This window comes from Chinchilla lanigera, unplaced genomic scaffold (assembly GCF_000276665.1).
Source record: "Chinchilla lanigera isolate Chin_1 unplaced genomic scaffold, ChiLan1.0 scaffold00146, whole genome shotgun sequence".
Classification (NCBI taxonomy): Eukaryota; Metazoa; Chordata; class Mammalia; order Rodentia; family Chinchillidae; genus Chinchilla; species Chinchilla lanigera.
This window is the reverse complement of record NW_004955547.1, coordinates 2082340-2108156: the sequence shown is the minus strand read 5'-3', so window position 1 is coordinate 2108156 and position 25817 is coordinate 2082340. Positions and strand designations below refer to the sequence as shown.

Below are 25817 nucleotides of genomic sequence, written 5' to 3'. Positions count from 1 at the left end.
AACCAGCTGTGGTGTGTTGGGTACACCTTTGAGGCACAGCATCACCCACATGCTCCTGAGAATCAGGTGATGGGGCAAATCCATTCAATCCCTCTGAGAGTGCTCAGCAAAGTTTATGGGTTGCAAACCATTTTATTGCCTATTCCATTCATAATCTTTCTCAGCACTTTCTGTTCTTGTCTACTGAGAACAATTAAACAGATCTCAGGTCAACGTGAGTTATCAAACTGTCACTTAAAAACAAGGACAGGAGCCATATCTTATTGGTTAACTCATCTGTTCTTGTTAATGGCATTCCTGGAGTCTACTTACGGAGTTTTAAAAAGAGAAAACATGTCTTTCAATTGGATTTTTTCCTTCACTATCACTGTATTTTTCTTCAAGGGACCGTAACACACTGTTTGGAACCAGAAGGACCTTCCCCCGAAAAAACCCAAAAACTTCATCTCTAATCCAACAGAAAGGATTAAATTATTAAAACATGTAAATTATTTATTTCCTGCAAACCTTTAGACTTCAGAACTACACTGCCTGTAAAGCACAGATTTCAAAATCAGGTTGCTAAATTCCGAGCATTCCAGTGGAGAAGCTTACTAAATGAAATCACTAAGTTGCAACTGCTGCTTTTCTCATTCCCTTTAGAGGATAAGATACTCTTTGAAGCAAGGACTAAGTTGTATTAAATTAAATACCAACCATGCAAATTTAAAGTCACTATGCAAAGTTGCCTAATTCATCACATAATTTTTCACGTGTCATATGTTCTCTTATATGAACAGGATATAAAAAGGCCACATGAATAAATTGTCATCTTTCAGTTTAAGGAGAAAAAAGCTCAGAAAAAGAGTCATTTTTATTCTGCAATCTGCACTTAAACCTTTGTATCAAGGTGGCTATTTCACCTGATACCCATCACAGACATTTTCTAACTTCACTGCTCAAGAAATCAAAAAAAGTTCAAGGTAGATCTCTAAAGCATTCATTCAATAATTTGCAACTCAGAAAGTAGCTTTCAAAAAAAAAAATCCAATATTGGATCTTAACAAGGTAAACAGTCTACCATGGGAATCACTAAAAAGTCAAGATGTCGATAAAAGGTTACCATCGCAATTTGTCCCTCACAATGACACCAACAAAATTCCAGGCTCGAATAATACCATCCTAAGAATAAAGAGTTTCTTGAAGTTCAGCTTGGGATTCGGCAGGACCTCTCTCTTAAACTCTGACTGATGGGATGGTCAACTGTACCACTGATAAGAAACTTAACACACAGTTCAGTTGTCAATATTGAAACATATGCAACCATGCAGTTGCTGCACTCACTCTTCAGTTGCAGAAAAGGATATGAATGTATCAAAATTTTAATAGCTATTCTTCTTATCAGGTTAAAAGGGCTTAAAATGTACAAGGCAGGCGTGGCACTAAATCTGAAGAGAGTTTTCCCTCTGTTTAATACTACAAAGGTCTGTGGAAAAAGAAAAAGAGAAAAATTATTAAAGCATAAGTATTAATCACCATATAAAACAACATTTTTGTAGGTAAGAAACTCAAAGGTACTTATAATTTTTACTTCCCAACTTTTTTTTTTTTAGTCTTTTGAGACAGTATCTCACTATGCAGTTCAGGCTGGCCTCAAACTTGCAATGATCCTCCTGCCTCAGCCTCCCAAGTGCTGAGATTACAGGCGTGCACCACCATGCCCGGCTTTCCAACTTACTTTTTAAAGAACTCTTAAAGTGATATATTTCCTGCTTCCTCACCTCCCTTCCATGCTCTGCACCAGATTATATTAGAAATAGCTGGCACACGCTTACTAATTTTATAGTCAAATTTTATCTAAGTTATCTATGTTAGGTCCGGACAAGATACTGACGTTCATTATTTTTGGATTTAATCCTTCTGTGCATCAGACATACTGTAGGTGCTCACCAGTGAAAAAGGCAGTCCTGGCCTGGGAAACTTGCATTTCAACAGGGAAAAGAGACACTAAATAAAAGACATAGTATGTAAGTTACATGGACTGTGATACCCAGAAGGTGGTATGTGTTACGGAAAAAGGAAGAAGACAAGAGAGGAAAAGAATGCTGGGGCAGAGGACAAATGGAGAGGTGAACATTTTACAAGAATGGTCAGGGTAAGCCTATTGTAAGACAGTTGAGCAAAGACTGGAAGGAAGTGAGAAGAGCTCTTCATTTAATCAATATTTATCTACCAAGTCTGCTTGATTTGGCTTTTAAGAGCCTTTAATATTAGCCTTGCCAAAATTATTCAACTGTGTTTCCCAGCATGCATCTTCCTATCTATACAAAACTGGTCCATGTTCCCAGAGCAGATTACAGTGATGCATAACTCTGACCTTTCTTCACATTACTCAACCTACCCCAGTGCCTTCTCTCATCAGTTCAATTCTTTTTGAGCATCTGTTCTGTGCCAAGCATTGTGTAAACTCTAGGGACACAAAATTGAGTACAACTGTACTTTTACAGAAGATATATGTGAACTGGTAATTACTATGGAGGATAAGTTTGAAGTTCAAAACTAAACTATCCATAATATATGAGGCAGCATGGGTGAGGAATAAAAACAGTGAGTTAGACAGGACTCTGAGTAAAGCAGTTCATAGTTGGAAATGAATCTAAAGGAAAGACAAGAGGAATTGGGCAGGTAAAGGAGGGAGCGATGACCAAAAAAGGGAATAGAACAGCATGTGTAAGAGAGCACAGTGGTGTGTGACTGCAGGTCGTTTTCCGGGAGTTGACAAAGAATTCCATCTTGCTGGAAAACAGGTCAGGAGGTGCAGCAGCCTGTGACGCTGGCGGAAGATGAAAAGGTCTACCACACTGGGGGCCCCTAAGGAGACCAGGTCAGAGGCAAATAGCCAAGTGCAAGTAATTTTAGGTAGTTTCTATTGTTCCAATTTAGAGTGGTAGGTGCTTACAATAAAAAAGAATATAAGACTAAGTTCTATCCTATTACCCAATGATAACCTTTGCTGTTTTTTTGTACATCCTTTCAAAAATTTTCTATATAAATACAAGTATACAGATACATCCTTTAAAAGTCTCTCCTCAAATGAGATTTTACTATAAATACTCCTCTGTACCTTGCATTAAAAAAATGAACCCCCACAAGGAAAAGCCCAGGACCAGATGGCTTCACTAATGAATTCTACCAAATGTTTAAAGAATTAAAACACACTCTTCCAAAAAAACCAGAAGGGAACATTTCCCAACTCATTCTATAAAAACAGTATTACCTTGATACAAAACTAGATATCACACTAGAAAAAAAGAAAACTCTGCACTAACGCCCTTTATGAATCTGAACATAAAAAACCTCGACTAAAATGTCAGCAACCAAATCCAGTAACAAAAAAGGGATCATGCACTACAACCAACTGGGATCTATCCCAGAAATGGAAAGGTGGTGTATCATGAAAAAAATCAAGTTAATATGCTATACTAATAAAGGAGAAAAACCATATGACTATATTAACATACTGAAAAAGTATTTGATAGAATCCAACATTCTTTAGTAATAAACACTCAACAAACTAGGCAAAATGAAAATTTTCTTAACCTGATTAAGATTATCTGTAAAAAATCCACAACTAACATCACACTTCTTTTTTTACCCCCCATCTGACACCTAGATGTCAAGCTCTTTGAAGGCACTTCCCTCCATAGTTCCAATAAAATGTTCACTCCATGGGCTCCCCATACACAGTTGTCAGCAGATTTAATTTTTTAAAAAGCACTCCTTTCTCCTTCTGTTCTCTCCTTTCCTATCTGCCAGGGTCCCACCAGCGTCCCACCAGCGTCCTTGCAGTAGAAAAGCAGAGCCACTGTGAAGCTACATATATTCTGGACATTCCCAATGTAGCACCCCGTGTTGACACTGTGAGTGCTAATATTCTCCCGGCACTAAAGTGTCCTGGTTCTGGTGGGGTATACTGCAGGGAAGGCCTAATCTTGAAAGTCAGATGAAGTAGCAGATCTGGAGTTAGCCTGAAATAGGTCAAGGGCAGAACTATGGCTGTTCTCCTTCTTGGCTTCTCAAAGAAACCAATACGGAGGACTTCTCAAAACCCCTCTTTGAAATACTTGTACCCTTCTGTGTTTCTATAGCAACTCTCTCTATGAAAATGCCAGACCTTTGAAATAACCTCCTCATTCAACCTCATAATATTCCTGTGAATTCTGCTGAAGGAGGAATTATTAGCCTCTATGCATCTTACAAAAGCTCGGGAGAGGGACACCACCTATAAAGGTCACCACAGCAAAGAACAGTGCATTATGCTGAGCTCAGAGCCTCTCTATAGCTTCTACTGTGCTAGATTGAGAGGCAATTTCGTGGCTATATGGCAGAGAATGAAGCTGGTGTGGGGGATGGACTCTCTGGTGAATGGGAAATTTGAACCCCTGGGGTATACTACATAAAGAAGCTAAGCAGCAATGAAAGAACACTGGCCCATATCCTAGAACCTAAAAACCAGCAGGCCAGGCCTTTATTAAAATGCCTACCTGCCTTAGGAGGCAAACAACAGGATCTGAAAAAGTAACATACTCTGCACCTTCCATTTCTCTTGTCCCTTAGTTTAGCCATGACAGAAATACAGATCTAGGAACACAGCGGGTATTTCCTATCACAGAATCAGCGACTACAAGGCCTGGCATACAGCAAGTGCTCAATAAGTGGTGCTGATTGGTTAATGAAAAATGCTTATGTTGTCTGAAGTGAGTGAAAAGGAGAAAAAGAAGGCATCAGGTAATTGAAACTGTTACACCTTAAAGAAAAACAAGGAGGTAGGAAGGACTTCGAGTCAGTATGGTGACGCGTGGCAAGTAGAAGACTGATGACTGTGAGGGAAACTATGTATTTTTAGTGAATTAAAAAATTGACTTTGCAAGTAAAAAGGCTTTACTAGGGACATTTTATGGGTGAAACAGAAATTTCTTAATTTAGGTACTGAGTAGTTCACAAAAATAAAAATAATTTATTATCACTTTCTAAATATTGATATCCTTTATCTTCATCATGTATAAAAAGAGATTTTTCCCCCTGGTACTGGGGATTGAACCCAGAGCCTTTGCACCGAGCTACATCTCCAGCCCCTTTTTTATTTTTTATTTTGAGAGAGGGTCTTAGTGGCTAAATTGCCCAGGCTGCGCTTGAACTAGCAATGCTTTTGCTTCAGCCTCCCAGAGTTCAATTCAAAACAGATCTTTCCTCAATTCAAAGAAAAATAAACATCTGGTCTACACTAAACCTCCTGAAATGAAAGCAAATTCTCCACACTAAGTAGCAAGTTGCATTACAACAAAATACACTTTGTCATTAAAATAATTAGATTCACAGATAACTCATATGCAGTTTTTCATAAATTCATCTTTTTTGCAGAAAGTGAGATGGTGTCCAGCTCAGCACAAACACTTGAGGCTTAGGAATCTCCCTGTTCGCACAGGGAGAATGCACTTGCAGAGCTTAGTGACGCAGAGAATACATTCAGTGCCGGCAGTCTCTCTGCAGAAATGTGCAGGTGGTGAGTGCTGTAGGCTCTGTAGGCCGTACAGTCTCTGCGGCAACAACTCGGCTCTGCACAAGTAGAGCTGCGGAGCACAAGCAAAGACAAGGTGTAAACACACAAGAATGGCTGTGTTCCAACAGCACCCCATGGACATGGAAATTTCATACAGTTCTCGCATGCCCAATGGCTCAGGAATGTAAAAACTACCATCCAGTGGGTCACCGAACAACAGATGGAAGAACTGATATGATCCATGGGCTGTACCAGGCGATTTTTCATTTATTTATTTATTCATTCATTTATTGTTTTTTTAGATACTGGGAATTGAACTCAGGACCCTGCACTTTCCAGGCAAGCGTTTGTGCCGCTGAGCTATATCCCCAGCCCATGGGCTGTACTAATATCAGTTCTGACCAAGGCAGATTGGCTGTGCAGGAATCATCTGAGTAGCTTTTTAGAAAATGCAGATTCATAAATTCTAGCATTAGATGTTCTCCTTAAACAAGACTGCAGAGGAACCCAGGAGTCTGTGCCTACTAGGTTTGGGGAAACAGCAGGTCATCTCTCGGCTTACGACCTGAAATGTTTGCGTCATTCTTCATCTACATCTACCTAGTCGGGTGGCCTGGATGAGCCACTGCATCTCTATGGATCTCATTTTTCTCATCTGTAAATTGAGAGAGGGCTGCCAGATGGGTGCGTCCAGGTCCCTTCCAGCTGGTATCTGTGATTCTAGGATTTAGGTATTTTAAAGAATAGCCAAGATGAAGCACAGGAAAATAGCAAACCATATTTTGAAGGAGAAAGCCTATTAGTATTTATCCTTTCACATTACATCTTGGTAGAATTCTCCTGAGTTACTTATTTCATCCTCTGAAGTTAGTCTGTCAAGTCCAGGGACAGCAATGCTCAGCACTATCCCGATAACCCCGTACTTACATCGGCAGGGGGCAGCAGGACGCAGCCTCCTGCAGAAAAGCATCCAAAATGTTTCTCCCTGTACTGTCTTCCCTACTCATCCTCTGTTCTCCAGAAAACAGCAAATACGGCAGAATGAATGAATAGGCATGACTGGGGATACGCTGACTTTTTAATAAATACATAATCTAATTTCAAGCCATTCACACGGCTGATTAAACCTCTGCCATTGTTGTTAAACTGGTGGAGAGAGCCAGAAAAGATTCATCCCTTGCTGAAACCTGTGCTCCAACACCAGATCCTTCAATGCCTGCATGGAATAAGGAGGACAGCAAGCTTTAGACTCTTCCAAGAGTACTTCTTAAGCAACAATTACTTTTTTATTTTTTATTTTTTTTTCCCCAGTACTGGGAATCGAACTCACGATGTCGCACTTGCCAGGCAGGCGCTGTGCCGCTGAGCTAAATCCCCAGCCCCCAGCAACAATTACTTGATGACCATAAAGTCCAACAGTATTTTACTTCATCTGTCTTAAATTAGATCATTGCGAAGTAAATGAGTTAAAGGAAAATTGAAATTGGACTGTGGTTTACTGCCCAAGGGGAAATATTAGTTTATAACAACACCAGTGAAGGCGTTAGAGCATAAGGCCCATTAGGAGCTGTGGAACGGCTCTTAACAAATTATGGCATGGAGTATTAATAAATGTGCCATGCCAGCATAAAATGAGCCTTCTGAAAAGCACAGGCTTTTCATTTCTAATTAGCAATGCTGGGCTTGGCGCACGTGATGTACCAGCACTGCCACTGCTAACTCAGGGTGAGACGCTTCGTGTGTCTTTGGGGCACACGATCAGCGGAAGGGACTTTTGCACACAGCACGTTCACACATCTGCCATACAAATCCTAGCCCACAGTGAATGTAATACAATGGATGTACAGTTATCACAATAAAACACCAAAGCCCACTTACTAGCATATCCCAACCCCTACACCAAGATTGTAATAATCTTTTTAGCCTTACAAAAGAATAAATTAAAACAACTAAGGGTACATAAATATGAAAGAATGTTATGTAGAAGAAAATGCTTGGTGCAGGCATGGAGTATCTTTAGAACAGCTAGTTTCTTGGAGAATGTCCATCATCCAGCCCCTGCTTTGCTGGGGAGCATGTGGTCAGGAGCGTGGCTCTCCACTCAGCCAAGTTTTCCACCTTCTGGGAGGTCATCATCTCAATTAGGGCAAAGGTAACCTGCAGGCATCTGACGACCTTCTAGTTCTAATGAGCAACTCTACAAGTGGGTAGTCAGGAACTAAACCCCTCTGAGTCTATCTGGCTATGTGCTACTGCCACTAACTTATCCTATCTCTCAGAATCCAGACCCTACATCTTAACTGTTCTGATCTCTAGAACTACCTAACCCTCTCATTCTTAGTTGGCTTTTTTGGCCATAAACTCTTGCCTTTACGGGCCTGTTAAATATACCTTGTCTTTTCAGACCTCTGCTCCTCTTCTGAACTAGGCAACTGGCCAGCTGTACACTCATCAACACCAATTTGGCACTGCCTTCCGAACAGCTATGTATACAGCCAATATAGCAGGCAACAAATAAATGTCCATTCAAAACGCCCTTGTTTTAACAGAGGAAAATATAAAGCAGAATCTAAACAGATTCTACATCAGGCAATGAAATTCTTTGGAAATGTTCTGTCAAGTCAAAAAGACTAAACCATGCTGCAGAGTCTTGATATCTTAATGCTAAAGGTAATCTACGTAGTGGATCCCTCAAGTAAAAATCACAATACAGTTTACAAAAGTTCCCAACTTATGAACAAGTTGTAAACTTTCACAGACATGAATGGACCTTGAAGTACATGTGAACAAACCATGGGAGCAGCTCCTGAGTCCGCCAGATGTTGTCACAGTTGTGCTGCGGTGTGCTTATGTACAGTGTGGTCGTGTACAGTAGTACAGTGCTCCACCAGAGGAGATGTCCAGAAGCCAGAGAAAAAGCAGTGGTGATGTGAACGGGACTGGCTAGGAAGTGCAAATATACACTGCAGATTTATGTCAAGGGAGTATAAGACTCGCTTTGTTAGATTCACAAATGAATCCAGCTTATGAACGTTCTCCTGGAATGTTTTATAAGTTGGGTTCTTATATCACCCTGAGGTTTTCCCACAAAGGTGCCAGCAAAGGCATAATTAGGCTGTGTTCCAGAGTCCTATGTCCTGGTACAACCCAGCTGCTCTTAGATATACCAAACTAATGCAGGACATGTGGGCTCAGACAAAACTTTTTTCTAGGTCTGTGCTGCTGTTGGAAGTGTGTGACTATTTAGATCCCTTATCATCCAAGTCTCTGTAATTCCTTTTAGTCACTGATAATTTTACCTATGAGTCTGTCTGAAGAAATACTATGATACTTTGGTTGTTGAACGGCTTCAAGCTTGAACTTTCCACTACTAGAACAGCAAAGTTTGAAAAAAAAATCTGTTTGGTGTCTGTAACTTTGTGCAATAGTCAAACCAAAAGTCCGACTTGAAAAAACCTGTAAAGGCCAAGCAAGTCATGTGCTGGGTCTCTCTGTGGACCCAAAGGGGTGATGATTCCGTCCAGGCACTTCCCTTGCCCAGACAACACCTAGCGCTTGTGTTAGTACATAAAACATTCGTTAAAGTGCTTTTTTCATATAAAATATCATAACCATGGCTCCAGAGAAAGTTAGTGATACCAGCAGTGAAGCTTAGAGGAAAACTCTGAGAACCATGATACAGTTAAAGAAAAAAAATATTGTGAAATTTGGTAAAGTCGTGGAAAAAATGAATTTATAAATGTAAATTCTGGACGTCAGAACCAATTATTTAGTTTTCCATTATTTTTTATGGGGAAAATATGTTTAGTTCTTAAACTTTTCAGTGTTCAAATACAAATATGGAAAGAACTGAGTTTGACAACTGAGGTATCACTGTAGTAACAGTCAGTGTTTATTAAGCATTTACCACATGGCAGGCATCCTTCTAAAATGCTTTATACATTAACTGTCTCATAGGATAGGTGCTACTTTATAGATGATGTTGATGCAGAGAGGTTAAGTAACTTGTTCAGGACCACAAAGCTAATAAATGGTAAAACAGAATTAAACCAAAGCAGCATAGAATTAAACCAAGGAAGTCTATCTCTCTCTCTCTCTTTTCTTTTCTTTTCTTTTTTGTTCTTTTTTTCTTTCTTTCTTTTTCTTCCTTCCTTTCTTTCTTTTTCTTTCTTTCTTTCTTTCTTTCTTTCTTTCTTTCTTTCTTTCTTTCTTTCTTTCTTTCTTTTCCTTCCTCTCCCTTTCCTTCCTCTTTCTCCCTCTCTCTTTCTTTCTGTCTTTCTGAGACAAAGTTCCTCTATGTAGTTCAAGCTAGCTTTAAACTCACTTTGTAGCCCGGGTTAGCCTTGAACCCACAGCTATCCCCCTGCCTGGGCTCCCCAAGTGCTGGATTATAGGCATGGGCCAACATGCCTGACCAAGAAGTCTATTTTCAAAGCCTATACTCTTACTATGTGGCACTCAATTAAAAACTGCTCAAGTCAGGCTTGGTGATGCACACTTGTATTCCCACCTATGCAGATGGCTGAGGTAGGAGGATTGCTTGAGCTCATGAGTTCAATAGCAGCCTGGGCAACACAGTAAAACTCTGTCTCGATAAATAATTTTTTAAAAAAAGCTTCATACCTTCGCATTGAATCTGGCTCTTCTTCCACACAGACAAGAAAACAAGCACAGAGGGCCAGCAGGGCAAGAGTTACTAAGGTTCAGATCTGGCCTCCAGGCCAGAACTCTTGTTACCACACCAGGTTGGATCCAATCCTCAGGTCAATGAAGGAATTTCCTCTCCCTAATTCCTTTAATGTTCACAAAAAGAAGCTCCTGCATGTCCTTCAGAGAGCACAGCAACTGTTCAGTTTTCTCCCCAGGTTAGGCTGGATGAAGACAATGCCAACACTAAATCTGTCTGAGGCTATACATTTTCCAGGTGTATCCGCATACACCTCCTCATGTGGTTTGGTTTTGTAACCCCATGCCTCCAACCCACATTTGGAGCAGCTGATGCTTTTCCTACCTGCATCCTGGTCAGAGGAAGCCACACCTGGCATAACAGCAGCACCGTGCACCCGCCTGATCACTGAGCCAGCAGCACGCTGCCTCCCCAGAGCAGGGCAGGGCTGGACCTCCTCCGTGGCCATTCTTCCTTGCTATCCTTTGCTATGAATTTGCCTCTCACTCCCATCCCCTTTACCCTCTTAGGGTATACGCAATGCACCTGCTCTAGGGTGAGCAAAATGCAGGCTTATTGTGTAGAGAATACTACCCTCTCAACTCATATTCTAGAATCTATTTTTACTCTCCTGTCTCTCAGAAAACAGAACAGTCTGGGTGTGGTGCACACACCTGTAATCCCAGCACTCTGGGAGGCTGAGGTAGAAGGATCACCAGTTCAGGTTCAGCCTGGGCAACTTTGTTCGACCCTGCCTCAAACTCAAAAAGCAAAAGAAAGGACTGAGGACATAGCTCAGTGTGTTCAGTCCCAGTGTTGGAAAAAAGAAGTAGCAGAGTGGTTGAGAGGCTTTGAGGCTAAACAGAACTGGATTCAAGACCCAGCTCTGTTGCTTATTAAGTATCATGACCTTAGACAACTTGCTTCAGGTTGCTAAGGCTTGGTTTTCTTATCGATAAAACAAGAAGAATGGTTAATAGCACCTACTGTGGGAATTAAATGAAAGCTCACAAAAAAGTCTGTAACACAGTATATAGCACCAAATAAACACTAAGTGTGCTTGCTGCTATCACACTCAACTGGCACTCCAGCTCTGTGCCTCTAGAAGATTTAAGGGTTAACATTCATGTTAACTAGTATCCACATACTGCTCCCCAGTTAGACCAAGAGGGCAAAGGACCCAGAGGCTCCTGCAAAATTGCACTGGCTCAGAATGAGTGCCAGAGGTTATCCCAGATGTGCGAATGCTAAGTGGGAGAACACAGTAACTGCTCAGTACTGCAGGCGCTGGGATCCAAGGAGCCTCTCGTACTTTATCCACTCCTAGCAAATCACACCCTGTGCTCCGTCACAACTAAACTAATTTAAACAGTTTAGCTTTCTCATGTCTCTGAGCCTTCACGTATACACTGCCCTTCATACGTCACTATTCCTCCTCCTTTTCTCCAAGTGATTTTTTTTTAACCATACTGTAAGGTCTAGCTCAAATACAACTTCCTCGCCCCACCCAACTCCCTTAACCAGAATCACCCTTCCCTCCTGTGTAGCCCCACAACACTTGTACATTCCTTTCTTTTGCACACTGTCCTATCACAGCATATTGTCATGGTCATTTACATGTCAGTAGCTCATAGACCCTGAGCTCTTGAAGGCAGGGGCCTATCCTCTCTGTTCTTCTCTGTGCTACGACTTCCTCGGCTTAGAAGCTTAGCAAGCAGAGTGCATAACAAGAGGCCCACCTGGCACAAGGTGAATAGTTCACCCATGCTTGTTAAATGTATGAATGAATCTCTCAGACATGAAGATACGTTATAGCCAAAATCAACTAAGCTATAACTATATCCAGTTTGTTGTTAGATATCCAGCTGAAACTGTATGTTCACCTTTTCTATCTTTAGTTCATCTAGCCGTAAAAAATTCATTAATTTTACATTGAAAAAAATCTTTTTACCTTTTTTATGCCTTTTATATCATGCTGAAGATATGATGTGAAACAAACTTTAAAAAGCCAACATACTAACTTCCTAATGAGGCAATCTAAAATGACAGAAAATGCTCTAAAAATGATAGTGGCAAACCAAAACTAAATATTTGTCTACAATATACTCCACAGAGACAGCATAGCATGATAGAAAGACTATGAATTAAATGCATCATGACCTGGAAGTGAAACTTTGCTATACCCCATACTACTGAGGGAATTTAAACTAGGAAGTTCATGTTTCTGAGCTGTAATTTTTTTCCCACTTTTAAAAATATGCATCAGTGTACTGAGATCTCCGAATTATCAGGGACTGTGGAAAACTGAAGAGTCAATCATGAAATGTAGAATTTGAGTAGTGTCATCAGCAAGAATAGCAGATGAAAGAAGAGGGGAGGGTGAAAATGAGTCCATTTTGAACATGCAGGTCACCTGCAGGAAATCCAGACAGAGGTGACAGGGGAGATGCAGAATACTAGAGCTGGTTTTCTGCCAGAGAAACAGAGTCGACTGGGCTAGTACTGAGAGTAGGGATGAGATCACCCAGGAAAAGTACCAAACAAGAGGAACTTGGGGAAAAAACTGAACCCTGGGAAATATCAGCACTAAAAGGAAGGGTGGAAGGAATGAAAGAGAAAGAGTCTGAGATAAAAGGGCCAAGGAAGTAAAGAACTGCAAAAATCAGAGCATAATCAGTGATGTCAAATACAAATGGAGGTTCAGCAAGATAAGACCTTAACAATCATAGGCTTGGGGATTTGAAAGATTGTCCCTGGGAACATTCAGAGGGCAACGAGGAAGCAGAGCCAGGCTGCAAGGATGGAGGAGTTGAGGGGAGCTCGATAAGTGGCAAGTAAAGGTTCCTCTTTACATTTCTCAATGGCATGAGAAATGATTAGACCAGCTGGGGATATGAGGGTTCCCAATAATGAGAGGAGGTCTGTGTGTGTCTGCGAACCGAGGTGAAGGAGTCAATAGGTGAGGGGAAGATTGAAAATAACAGAAAAGAGAGGGGATGAACAAGAGAACGAAAAGTCTCAAGGTGGAAGAAAGGCATGGGGCAAAAGGCAGGAGAGACAACTGATCCTGAACAGGTGGGGTAAGAGTCCTCTGAAATTGAGGACTCTTATTTAAACCGGATTCCACAGGCTGAACTTTGCAGTCTCAACGAAGTGTCCAGAATTGGAGTACATTTTCGGGGCTTGCATCAAACCTTCTCTTAGACTCAGAGTTAACAAAAACTCCCATGGAGCAATCCTAATTTTAAATTGTGCCAATCAGGGTTGAATGTAAAGAACCACTTACATCTCTTCTGTGAACTTGGAGACAGTAAGAGAAATATCCCTCTCTGTAAGGATCACAGCCTTACTCTCCTTGACTAAGAAAGAACTTAAACATGGTTATTGTCAGAAAATTACCCATATTATAAGCTGGACACATTCACCAATATTGTTAAATAACTCTATTCAATACGTCAATTTTTATTAGACTACAATTTCATAGCTCACACCCTAAAAAGTCAACCAAATCTAGTTCCTAAAACTACCTACCAGTGGCATGTTATGGGTGAGGTGTGCAGCTAGTGGCATAAATCCCAGAATTCAGGTAAAAGCTGGCTCCTCCACATATGCGGCTCAGAACCTTGGAATCACAACTTAACGCTTGTGCAAGACCTCAGAACATCTGCAGTTCTTTTCTTGAGAATACGCTATGTTTACCTGGGAGCACTCCTATATCTCACAAGATGCTAAAATGTACTGAACTTTTCCCACGTAAAAATGTTAAGACTGGCAAACTCTCAACAGAGTGACAACACTGGCTTTTACACAACACAAAATATTTACATTACCTTTTAAAAATCCTAATTCAGTACTTGCTAAAGGCCTATTTAAATAGTGACTATTTGAGAGACCATACAGCCTTTTATTCTGCTGGACTCTCAGAGTTTAGTACCATGTTATATAGCACCCAAACCTCTAAAGTACTTGGACCGTGTTATCTTCAAATACATTAACGCATGTATCATTATCTGTAATGCTCTTATTATTTTTATGTGTTTATTATGTTTCCCTAACAAAAAATAAGTTTCAAGAGTATATGTGGCTTGTCTGTTTTGTTTCCCAGGACACAGAGCAGAGCGTGGGCACACAGAAAACACTCAATAACAATTTATCACATTATCAAACAAATGACTAAATGTACAATTGCTTCCTGAACCCTCCACGATCAATCATAAATCCCATCAATTCAGTTTTTTTTTGTCTTTGTCTTTTTGAGACAGGGTCTCCCTATGCAGTTCAGGCTGGCCTTGAGCTCACTTTGTAGCCCAGGCTGGTCTCAAACTTGCAACCATCTTCCTGCCTCAGCCTCCTGAGTGCTGGGACTGTAGGCATGCACCACCATGCCCGGCTTCATCAATCCATCTCTATACTAGCTTTCAAATTCATCCATTCTTTTTAATTTTTACTTCTACCACTGTAGTTCAGGCCTTCATTATTTCCTAGCTGATCTCTGGATTCCAGTTCTTTCTCTCAGATTCACCCTACAGGTCACTGTCACATTCCCCTCCCTTAAGACACTTGTAATCACGTACCCTTCCTCTCATCTAACACCCTCAGTAGCTCTCTGCTGCCTGCCCAGTAAGGACAGATCTTCTGGGCCGAACACTCTCAGCATCCGTGCTTTGGCTCCAGCATTCCTTTCCCAGCCTCCACGTCCACTGCTCCCCCCATTCCCACATCCCAGTCAAATTAGACGGTCTGGCTTTTCTCATATATCCGCTTGCCCTTCTCTCTGAGCTTCCTTGTCTAGACTGTTTCAGTTCATACCTCATTTCTAAAATCCAAGGCCTAATTCAAATACTTTTGCTATGAAAACATCCCAAGACCGCTTTGTCAAAGTGATATAATAATATATGCCACCATGTTACCAGCAACTTTAGGGAAAGGAATGGACTTTGTTTCCCCCAAGAGAACTGAACGCCTCATTCAATAAGTACTTGAGAACGGATGTGGTGGTGCACACCTGTCACCCCCGCACTCTGGGAGGCTGGGGCAGTATAATCACAAATTCAAACCCAGCCTGCGCCATTTAGCAACTTAGTGAGACCCCACCTCAGTATAGAAAAGGGCACAGGATGCAGCTCAGTGCAAAGAAGGCCCTGAGTTCAATCCCCAAAACCATATACACGCACACACACATTTTATCTGAAGCCACCCAAACAGGTTGCTATTCCACATCAGTTATTCTCACTTCCCGCATGGTCAGTTAATAGAAGGAGGATTACAACTCACACCACCAAGAAAACAGCAAAACAGTTAATGGAGGTGGACATGACAGAAGGTTTGTGTACTACACACTTATGACCAATAAATAAAGAAGATTCAAGCACTAAGGAGAGGTGCTCAATGACCTGATGACATAGTGTTCTGGTAACTCCGGGCCTTAGGTTCAGGAGAGCCACGGTTAGCCTGGTGGCATCTGACTACAGTAATCCAGCCCCCAGAACACATGTCTAAAACATCAGAAAACCTACCTCTTCATCTACTTTCTTTACTCCTAAATTAATTCTTTAAGAAAGAAATATTGGTCATCAGTGTTTTTCTCCCTTGAGTTTGGTTCATTTTGAAACATGGAAAAATTTTTCATGATAGAAACATTTCTAATGTTGCCTTTCATGTGCACAGCACTTATAAAAGTACATAGTGTTTTCATGTGCATTATCTCGTAAGATTAATTTATTCATTCAACAAATATTGATTGACTGCTTACTGCACAGCAGGCACCACTCCAGCATAGGAGGGTATAGAAGATGAACAGGATGAACAGGGCTGGGGATGCAGCTTAGCAGCACAGCGCCTGTCTGGCAAGTGCAAGGCCCTGAGTTCAAGTCCCAGTACCAAAAAAAAAAAAAGAAGATGATGAATAATAAGCAAATAAATACACCATATTGCTGATTGTTGTTTGGATCCATGAAAAAAATGAAGTAGGGCTGGGGCAATAGACTGTTTTGTTTTTTATTGGGCTAACAAAGAAATGATCTTTACAACTGTGTAAAATAGGTGGGACATCAGCTCTTAGCAGAATCCTAATTTTCTAGATTAGAAAAACTGAGACCTTGAATGGTTAAGTGATATGCCCAAGATCTGGAACTAGATGGGTTAGGGAGAAGATTTTTCAACTCCTGGTCTGCTAAAGCAACAGAAGAGGAATCTGACTTAGGAACACTTAATTAAGTTCCTTTCCCTCTGCATAGCCACACCTGGGAAGTGAACAGGAGGCCCGTGTTCGCCTGTCATTATTAATCCGTCACCCTTGAGAACAGCCCACCTCTCACTGGCTCAAGAGCTTTTGCCTCGACTTGGTTTAGTGAATAAAATAACTGAATACCACTTTGTTTTCTTACCTTGTTAGAAAAAAAATTTTAACAACAAAATAACCACAAAGTTTTAAAATATAGTTTTTAATTAAAATAGAAAGCAGCACCTAGGGTTACTGTGGAAAAGCAGGCGTGAGCACAGCACATGAACAACACTTCACATCACACCGAATGAACGTAACCCTTCCCTTTACAGCCTGGCCCGGGGCTGCACGCCTGCTGAAAGTGTGCACAAACGCTGGTGTGAGCTCACAGGACTACACCAGTGAGTGTACGTGTGTTTAAGGGTTCTGTATTGGAGGAAACCAATGGTACTAACTTTAATGGGGTAAAGAGAAAATTAAAAAGATTGTTGGGAACAGAGGTACCCTCCGTACCTAAACTGGGTGAAACCTGAAATCACTTCCTCTCCAGTCAGGCTGAAGACCTAAATGTATTACACAAACTCAGAATGCAAAGAATCAGTTCAGGTGGGGAAAAATCAAATTAGGCCACAAAGAAGAAAAGACCGGTGGGTCGGGCCCGGACAAATGGGGAAAATACCAAAAGGTGAAGTTAGAAGAACAGAGTAAATTCCAAGAGGAGGATGAAGAACAGAAGGTGAGAAACACTAAGGGAACAGAAAGTGTATGCCACACCTGAAGCAGTGTTACATAGGCACAAGTGTGAAATACAATTAGAAAGACAGACACAGGTCCAACTCTACTGGGCGTATGTTGTAGATACGGACAGAATTTAAGTGATTTTGGCTAAGGGCAAATAAGAGACAAAACTGGAATTATGGCCAAGGTTTTCTATTTCTAGTTCAGAGCTTTTTCCACTATATTATGCTGATAGGTCAGGAATGGATTGTGATGGGTAGAAGATAATTTTCCTTTAAAAAAAAATAACAAATGGACAGGTGAAGTAAATTGTCTCAAGATAACATGTACAAGTGAGCAACTGCATCAGTGTTGATAATGAGCCCAGGTCTCCGGGACAGCTTGTTCAGGGGTGCTAGCTGGCTGGGAGAATATGGACACTGTCTCTCCCCTCAGAAGTCTGGCTCTTAGCCCTGTACTTTTTAGGACCTATCCTACCTAAGAAGGGTTAATAAGCCACAAGATATAAATGGAACTTATTTTTCTTTCTTGATATTTGCCTGTTTAGTTTAAGAACGGAGTCAATTGAGGCTGTAGATCAAATAATTAAAAATTTTAAAAACGAGAAACTAGAAATATTTTGGAATGCATGTAGAATTAGAAGGCATGAGTTCTAGTACTGGTTTCACCATTGAGAGTGATGCTGTCTTTTGACAAAATACTTATTCCTTATGATGCTAAGTGGACAGCACTTAGCAGTAAAAGGAATACACAAAGAACTGATGGTAAACTGAACTTTGGAAAGTGAGGTGTAATTTCCATATTCCAGAGAAATGTGTGCTATTTAAAGAGACATCAATGCACCCTGTAATTTGAACTTTTGTTTATAGGACTTTCTTAAAATTTTAACACCTATTAAACAAAAAAGATACACATCAATTATAGTTCTAAGAAATGGGAAAAGGAGTAGGAATCAACTAGGAAGGCCACCTTTCAACTTAATCCATGGACTTTCTTGCTGCCTACTTAAGATAGTTATTAGGAATACATTTAAAATGCAACAAGCTATTATTAAGCACCAGAAGATATTTTTTAAAGTGAAGGCGGGGAAACACTTTGCGAAATAAATGAAAAGCTCTTTGATTTTATTCAATGAAAAGAGTAACTAGACAGAGAATAAACTGAGACTTGACATGATAAAACTTAAGATTTTACAGCATAAAAGAAAGGAAAATAAATGACAAAATTAAAACTTCAACAGGCTTAAGAAAACAGTACGAAGAAAACTGTGAACAAAGGTGTTTGTAAGAGTTCAAGTTCTTGAAAAGATACATTTACATTCATTTGCTTTGGCTTCCACACACATGAAGCAGCTCCAGAAGACACTCTGACCAGTGGTTCCCTGTACAGAGAGGTAAGGAAGTGGGCGGATGAGGGACAAGGGTAAAGAGAAGACTAAGTATTTGCAGCAAACAGTTGAGAAAGAAGACAAAGAGAGGGGGCATTAGGACAGTGTACCAAGAGAAAGAAGACGGTGCAGCACTGAGAGGTCTGAGGCAATCTGCAGAGTACCACTGGGAAAGCCAGTGTGAAACCTAACAAGGACCTCAGACACACACAACAGCCAAGCCAGCACCGGGCTGCAATTAAGTGTCCTGAAAAGGTGATACTCAGCTCTTAGGGTCCTGGGTGCCTGTGGGGTAAGAAATCCACAATGGGATAAAACCAGAACTATTAATAGGGAACTTGTTTTATCTCACCCTCTAAAAGTAAGAGGGAAGGGAATGAGAAACAGGTTTCTAGAAGAGTCAGAAAAATGATTAATCAGCTAGCAAATGAGACCCGAGGAAAAGGTAAAGGGTTCTACTTGCATCACTTAGTAGAGGAAAAGACTATATTTTGCCAAAAGTTATTTAAGGCAGCCCGTGAAAAACAAACAAAAAAGAATGTCCTCTTCGGTCATTTCTACCCTTAAACTTTTTGACTTGTGGGTTAATTTTCAGTGTGCTGCCCTTTAGGGCAGGCCGTGGTAATTTAGCCTGGTACAAGGCCTAATGAATATGAGTTTGTTGGGCCAGGGATATAGCTCAGTGGCACAAGTGCCTGCCTGGCAAGTGCAAGGTCCCGAGTTCGATTCCCAGTACCTGCCCCCCAAATATGAGGTTGTTAGCACTGCCACTGAAGATGTGCAAGTACATTTGAATAAGCATATTAATTTTAACCAATTGAAAAATTCCTCATTTAAACACACAACGAGAGGCTGGGGGTGTATCTCAGTGACACAGTGTTTACCTAGGATGCATGAAGCCCTGGGTTCACTCTCCAGTACCATAAAAAGTAACTAACCAAATATACAGTGCACACCTCTGAAGTGCTAGGGATGCTCTTTCCTGACATGGTGTGTGTGTTTTATAATATTAAGCTCTATAAGTATACTTTATACTTTATAAGCTGTTCTGCATGGTAGTATTTTAAGGTATTTTTTTTAAACGACTACAATTAAGGTTATCCTTTCTAGGAACAATTTACCCTGTGGTGAGGTCAAAGGCTGAAGTCAGACTTTCTATCATGACCAACCTGTCCTCCAGTGAAGTGCCATCAACTACTTGGCCAGAGACCCACTCTCTTCAGACAGTCTGTACTCGCAAGCCAGGCCCCTGAAATCTGGGGCCCTGGGAATGGATCCATAGGGCAGGATTCAGGGAGAAAGGGACCCGAAGGAAAACAGGAGTGTGATGACTAATACTTCTATACGTTTTTCATACCTTAAGTCAGGTTTAAGAAAATAAGACTCAATTTGCACATGAGTTGGAAAAATAAATAGTTCAGGCCCACATACACAAAGAGACTTAGGTCCCCTTTGCCTGTCCCTCAGTCACAGCTAAGTTATGAATTCATTTTTTAAAGTTTTCATTCTTTCTTTATTATTTTTTACCTGCAAATTATTTGTGCTAAGTTAGACCATATACTAAATAAGAAAAACGTAAATAATAACAGAGTGAATTACAGTAGAGTAAGAGTCTTACTTCCGGTCTGCTGTTCTTTGTATTATATCATGTTTGGTCCCTTAAACTTGGAACATTTAGACTGTTGGTCCACTTTTTCCTACTATGCAGCTGTTCTGAGCTGCAACAGAATATATGGATGAGGGTAATATTGTGTAGAGAATGATTTAACTGCTGTTGTCATCTTGAACTAAAAATGCTCCAACAATTATAGCTAAGTCTCTTGCTTCTGTCCCATTATCAAGTCAAAGAAGCTAAAATTTCTTCCAAAATCGAAAGATTAAAAGGCAGTTTCATTAAGGGTGGTTTTAGCAGGGCAGTTATATTAACAAAGACAGTTCAGTTAAGCTTTATATTTGTAAATATATATTTTCACAAAGCCACTTTCCCCTTATCTGGAAAACCCTACCAATGTAATCCTTTAACAATCTGGTGAATGAGGGGTCCCCTAATTTGTGTCTGATATCAGTCCTCAGGATTCAGGGGCTAAGTAGTCGGCTGGTGAATCATCCAGAGGGCTTTGTTTCTCAACACTTGTTGCCTTGTTTCAGAAGGTAACTACGAGGAAAAAACCCAAGATTTGGTCAAATATTTGCTCGGGAAGTTTGAAACCCTTGGCCAGTGAAGATTGGTGTCTCTTTCACCTGTGCTCCCCACCTGCAAAAAGAACAGAACTGACTTTGCTGCAAGAATCCATCTGGAAAGGAGGCCAAAGACCTGAAGTCTTCCTCCTTGCCCAGGGTGCTTTTATGCAAATGTTCTAAGGCCAAAGCAATGCTCTAATGTCAAAGGGGCTGCATAAGAGCAAACCCCATCGTCTCTACAGTAATCACAGGTTCTTTGTATTTAGAATTTCAAATGTGTATTAGATTCCAAAGAGCTCTGTCTTTCACTGTCTCCTCTTTTTTGGGCTCTAGTACATAGTCCTGTTTCATTTCTGTTTTCTTTTTCTTTTTGGGGGGGCGGGGGGGTTTCTGGTACAGGGAACCAAACTCACAACCTTGTGCTTGCCAGGCAGGCACTGTGCCGCTGAGCTAAATCCCCAGCCCCCTTTTTTTTCTTTTTCTTTTTTGTTTTTTTTCCGGTACTGGGAACCGAACTCACGACCTTGAGCTTGCCAGGCAGGCGCTGTGCCGCTGAGCTAAATCCCCAGCCTCTATTTTTGATGGTGCTGGGGATTGAACCCAGGGCCTCATGAATAGAAGGCAAGTGCCCTGAGCTACACCCAAGTCCCTATGTCTTCTTTCGATCATCTGGCCCAGAGCCAAAACCAGAAGTCTTATTAACAAGGTTGACAACCACAAAGGACCCTGAACAGCAACTGAATGGCAAAGTGCTCCCCATAAACCAGAACTGAAATAAAGGTCAACTACTTCTCCCCACTCTGGCAGAGAGACACAGCTCTTCCTCCCCTCTCCCATAGCCTGTCAGGAAAGAGGCATCTGCAGCTCTGCCTCCTCCAACTCACTTTCTGCGTCAAATAGTATGGGTCAAAGTCCTCCAGGGGAACCGCAACCAGGCCTTGGGGGATGTCCCCATAGATGAAAGGCAAACTCTTCCCTGCTTCCAGGTCACTGTTTGGCTTGGGCTTGCTGTCCTCATCATCTTCTCGGTGGCTGCCATCGGCCTTTGGTGGTTTCTTGAGCTTGCTCTCAGCAATACGCCTCTCAATGTTTGCCAGTGACTCAGGGGTGAAAGGCTTGAAACTATCAGGGCCTGGTGGTGCGAGCAGCCGCGCTGCCATCTTCTCATCCTGCAGCAGCTTCCTTAGTTATGCTGCGTCCCCGACAGGTCAGCTCTGGAAGAAACAGCAACACAGACAGCATTAATCAATCACTGCTCTAAAAAGAGGCCAGACTAAACTATCTCACGCTCAACCTTTATGCACAACCTTTGCACACAGTTTCTTCCATGACACGGTTCTTTTTTCTTCAAAGAATCTGCCATGTGAATGGACTAGGTAATGTTCATAACCACCCCTTGGTCAAGGACCAGCCAGGAAGATGGAAAGATGGGCATCTCCTGAATTGCCAGCACATATTATTATATCTGCCTAGCTCTACTCACTGTCAGGAACCACATACAACAAAAGAGATGCATTTCATATCCTCAAAGAAGTTCTATTCTAAACTAATAAAGCATATATTTAACACTCCTTAGGAGCATACGTTAGCTCTGTCATCCTTGTATGTTCAAGTCACCCTCGTTTCTTGATTTCCACTACCCAGAGACTTCCTTTAAGTGCCACACAAGGGTCAGTTGTCCCTCTTCTCAAATTTCATTCTCTGAAAGCAAAATTAACCTTTAAAACCTTTCAGATGCAAAATACAGATACAATAGCTTCCATCTGCTTTAGTCTTTCCATTTCAAATGTTTTTCAATTCACCAAGTATTTCTTCAACAAACATGAAGCGTGTGTCTCCATGGCAAGGACAGACACTGCTCACGGGACCTCCTGCTTAGCAGGGAGTGAGGAATCCCAGAGAACTTCCTCTGATGCAGCACACTGCAGCACTGCAGGCTCAGCTGGCTGAAGAGGCAGGCAGGGTTACTGAGCTCCTTAAGACGGGAAGGACAGGAGCGACAAACCAGAATTCCCTTCTGAGAAGACACGATGTAAAGCCTCACGGGAGCCAGTGCTTTCCGAGTGAAGTGTGACCTCTGGAAAGCCCATTTCCACATCTGCTTATACAGAATCCTGGTGATTTACACACATGCTTTGCAATGGAGCAATCCTGGTGGTACAATCAGAAGTGCTCAGTTTCTGACTTAAAAGGTCTAAAAAGGGCCTCATGGGCAGCTTACCTGGCATCCATGGTGCAGTTTTCTCGGGAGCACCGCAAGGACAGCCCAGGAAGTTTTTTTTAAAGGCTGAAGACTGTTCTTTTTCCTCCTACTTAGCCCTTAGGGTCCACTTCAAGGCAAGTATCCATAAAACTACAGGCTCCTCAAGAGAGCCAGTAGTAGAATTAACTCTAAGAGTCTGGGAGCGCAGCACCAGCGGGCTCCATTCACAAATCTACGGCTCAGGTGCAGCAGTGAATGCTGGGAGTAGGGCTCGGCCTGTGGAATCTGAATGCGGGCTTGAGCTCACCTGTTTAAAGCACAGGCTGAGGAGGCCGGAGCCATGGGCTTCACACTGCACCAAAACACATCATTTCACAGGCCACGGGGCAGAGGGCAGAGAAATTATTTCCACGGAAGAAGCACAGGACTTTAGTGCTGCAAGATGCTGTAAGGTCCATTTCTCAGATGAGGAAACTCGGGGTACTAAGAGGTTGGAAAACTTGCCCAAAGTTGGGGGCCAGGATAAAAATCACAACCAAAGACCTCTAACCTCTCAACTCATACTTCTTCTTTTATAACAAATAATTAGTCATCCATCCTATAAATCCTATCTCCCACTACTTTCCTGGAGTCATAGTCCGGCTCATTAAGGAAATCACACAAAAATGCTGAGGCTTTACTGATCCATGGCTTTTTTTTATAAGGTCTTCACAAACTAGGATCCCTCCCTGATGCCTTTCCTCCTACCTTCCTTCCCCCGCTTTGACCCCAGTAAACCCCTCCTCCATGCTAGTTCTTCCCCTTCCACGGTCCTACAGCAGTAACACCGACTATGGGCTGTGTTTCAGATGTGCTTACAATAACTCATTTAGTCTTCAGAAACCTAAGCTTAGAGAACTAACACTGTATGCTCAAAGTCACAGCTAGAAAACGACCGATCAGGACTTGTGTCAGCCCTTAACCACCACTGAACTATATCTTACACAGACGGTATTAATTCCCAGACCCTTTCAAAACTCTTTCGCATCCCTTTTACAGAGAACAAGATAATGCCTGGAACTCACTATGAGACCAAAAATCTGGGACTCTTTGGCTTTTATATTACATTCATCCCCAACTCTAGGTCACTCTCTGTTCCTCCTCAGAGGACAAAGAATACTGCAAGAATAAGTCATTTATGATGCTGATAGATTCTCGTGATTTAATTGCAGACAGCTGGGCTCTTTACAGCAGTTTGAGGCTAGAACCTCTCCTCTGCCTTTGCTCTCAGATCCTGATTCCTCCTATCTTCTCCAGGACTACATCCCAGCAATCACCCCTGTTCCCCAACATAACCTCAACCTTTAGTCTTTCCTTTCTGTATCTTCCCATGTACATCCTCATCCCCGCTTGCTCTTCTTTCGGGCTATGCAACATTCTGTTACCCTGGTTCTAATCACGTGGTCTCTTTTTGCTCTAAAGTCCCCTTCTCCTCTAGGGCCTGGCCTGATATTTCTCTTATACTCCTTCCTTTAGGGATTTCATCTACTCAAAATAATCTGTAAAGCAATGATTTTCAGATTTCTGTCACTAGCCTTAACTGTTCTTCTGAGTTCCACAGTTGTCTCAAGGAGGCCTGCCATCATTTCAAAATTTATGAATTTAGCTGGATGTGGTGGCGCATGCCTGTAATCCCTGCATTTGGGAGGCTGAGGCAGGAGGATTGCTGTGAGTTTGGGGCCAGCCTGGGCCACACAGTGAGTACAAAGCCAGCCTGAACTACATAGCGAAACCCTGTCTCAAAAAAATAAACAAACCCAAAAACCCAGAATTAAAATCACTCTTACTTCCAAAATGGATTTCTTCTCCCGGCTTCCTCATTTATGTTACTGGAACCATCATCTTTCCAGCCACCTAGCAGTCACCTCTCCCCAGTCCTCCTCTGGGGTCCAGAACCAGCCAATAACGAGCCTTCCCAATCCCTCCTGCAGAGCTCCCATTTTCAACAGTGTCACTCATCGGGTTCTATTGCAATGGCCTCCCCACAGGGGGCCAGCCCTCAGTTCACCAGGCGCATTTCCAAAGATTTCTGCCTAAAAAATCTGTTTTCATTATATCACTTCCCTCCTTAGAACCCACTAGAGCTATAGGACAGATTCCAAACTTGTGCCATGTCACTGTCATTCTAGCCTTCAGCTACTTTGCACTTTCCAACGTTCTCTTCCACTATTTCCCTGTAAAAACATCTACTCAGATGACTGCTGTTCCTTTTTCTACTTTCTTTAATGTTTCTTTTGTTTGAATTTTATAGGACCACTTATATGCAGATATTTTTATGATTTGCAACAACTTAAAAAAAACTTGCAGATAAACCAAGTAGGCAGAAATATCAAATATATTTTATAAGAAATATTTAAAAAGTAAGAAAAAGATGTGTCATGAATACATAAAACATATGTACCTAGTAGTCTGTTTCAGGGATGGTGAACTTTTTAGAGCCTTCAATGATAACAAACAGCCTGCAGTGGCACATAAGCCATAGGTTCGCCTCCACTGGTCTATTTGGTCATTCACTACCATAAAACATACATAAATCTATTATAAAAATTAGAACATCAACATAAATCTATTTATCAAAACTCATGAACATACTTAGACCATGCATGGGTGTCATTTGCAGTACAGAGAAAATTAACAGAAGTGTAGATCCAGTATTAAATCATAACTGCAGACAGTTACTGGTAGTGCATACTATACCACTGTCAAACTCTCACAGGCAGTCTATCTGTCTGCTACTGCAGTGTGCTCCTGGAGTGCTGCTAATCATCTCTACATGAGCAGTTTGTCTCCACAGTAAATTGCTTATCTCAGCAAGAAGTAATCTCACAGTTCTTGTGTATT

General features: G+C 41.5%; 1 protein-coding gene across 6 annotated transcripts in view; it reads right to left on the bottom strand.

Moving 5' to 3' along the window:
• The window catches only part of Scn8a (sodium channel, voltage gated, type VIII alpha subunit), a 115086-nt gene extending 93144 nt beyond the window's left edge, over positions 1–21942 (bottom strand). For all 6 annotated transcript variants that reach the window (XR_001232232.1, XR_001232233.1, XM_013508490.1 and 3 more), the window contains exons 1-2: positions 21619–21942; positions 1347–1465 (exon numbers count right to left, since the gene is read on the bottom strand). Coding sequence is in view for 4 of the 6 variants with exons in the window: in XM_013508490.1 (XP_013363944.1) it covers positions 1347–1465; positions 21619–21894 (395 nt within the window). In the remaining 2 variants the exon portion in view is untranslated. The remainder of the gene's footprint in view (positions 1–1346; positions 1466–21618) is intronic.
• Positions 21943–25817: the final 3875 nt, after the last annotated feature.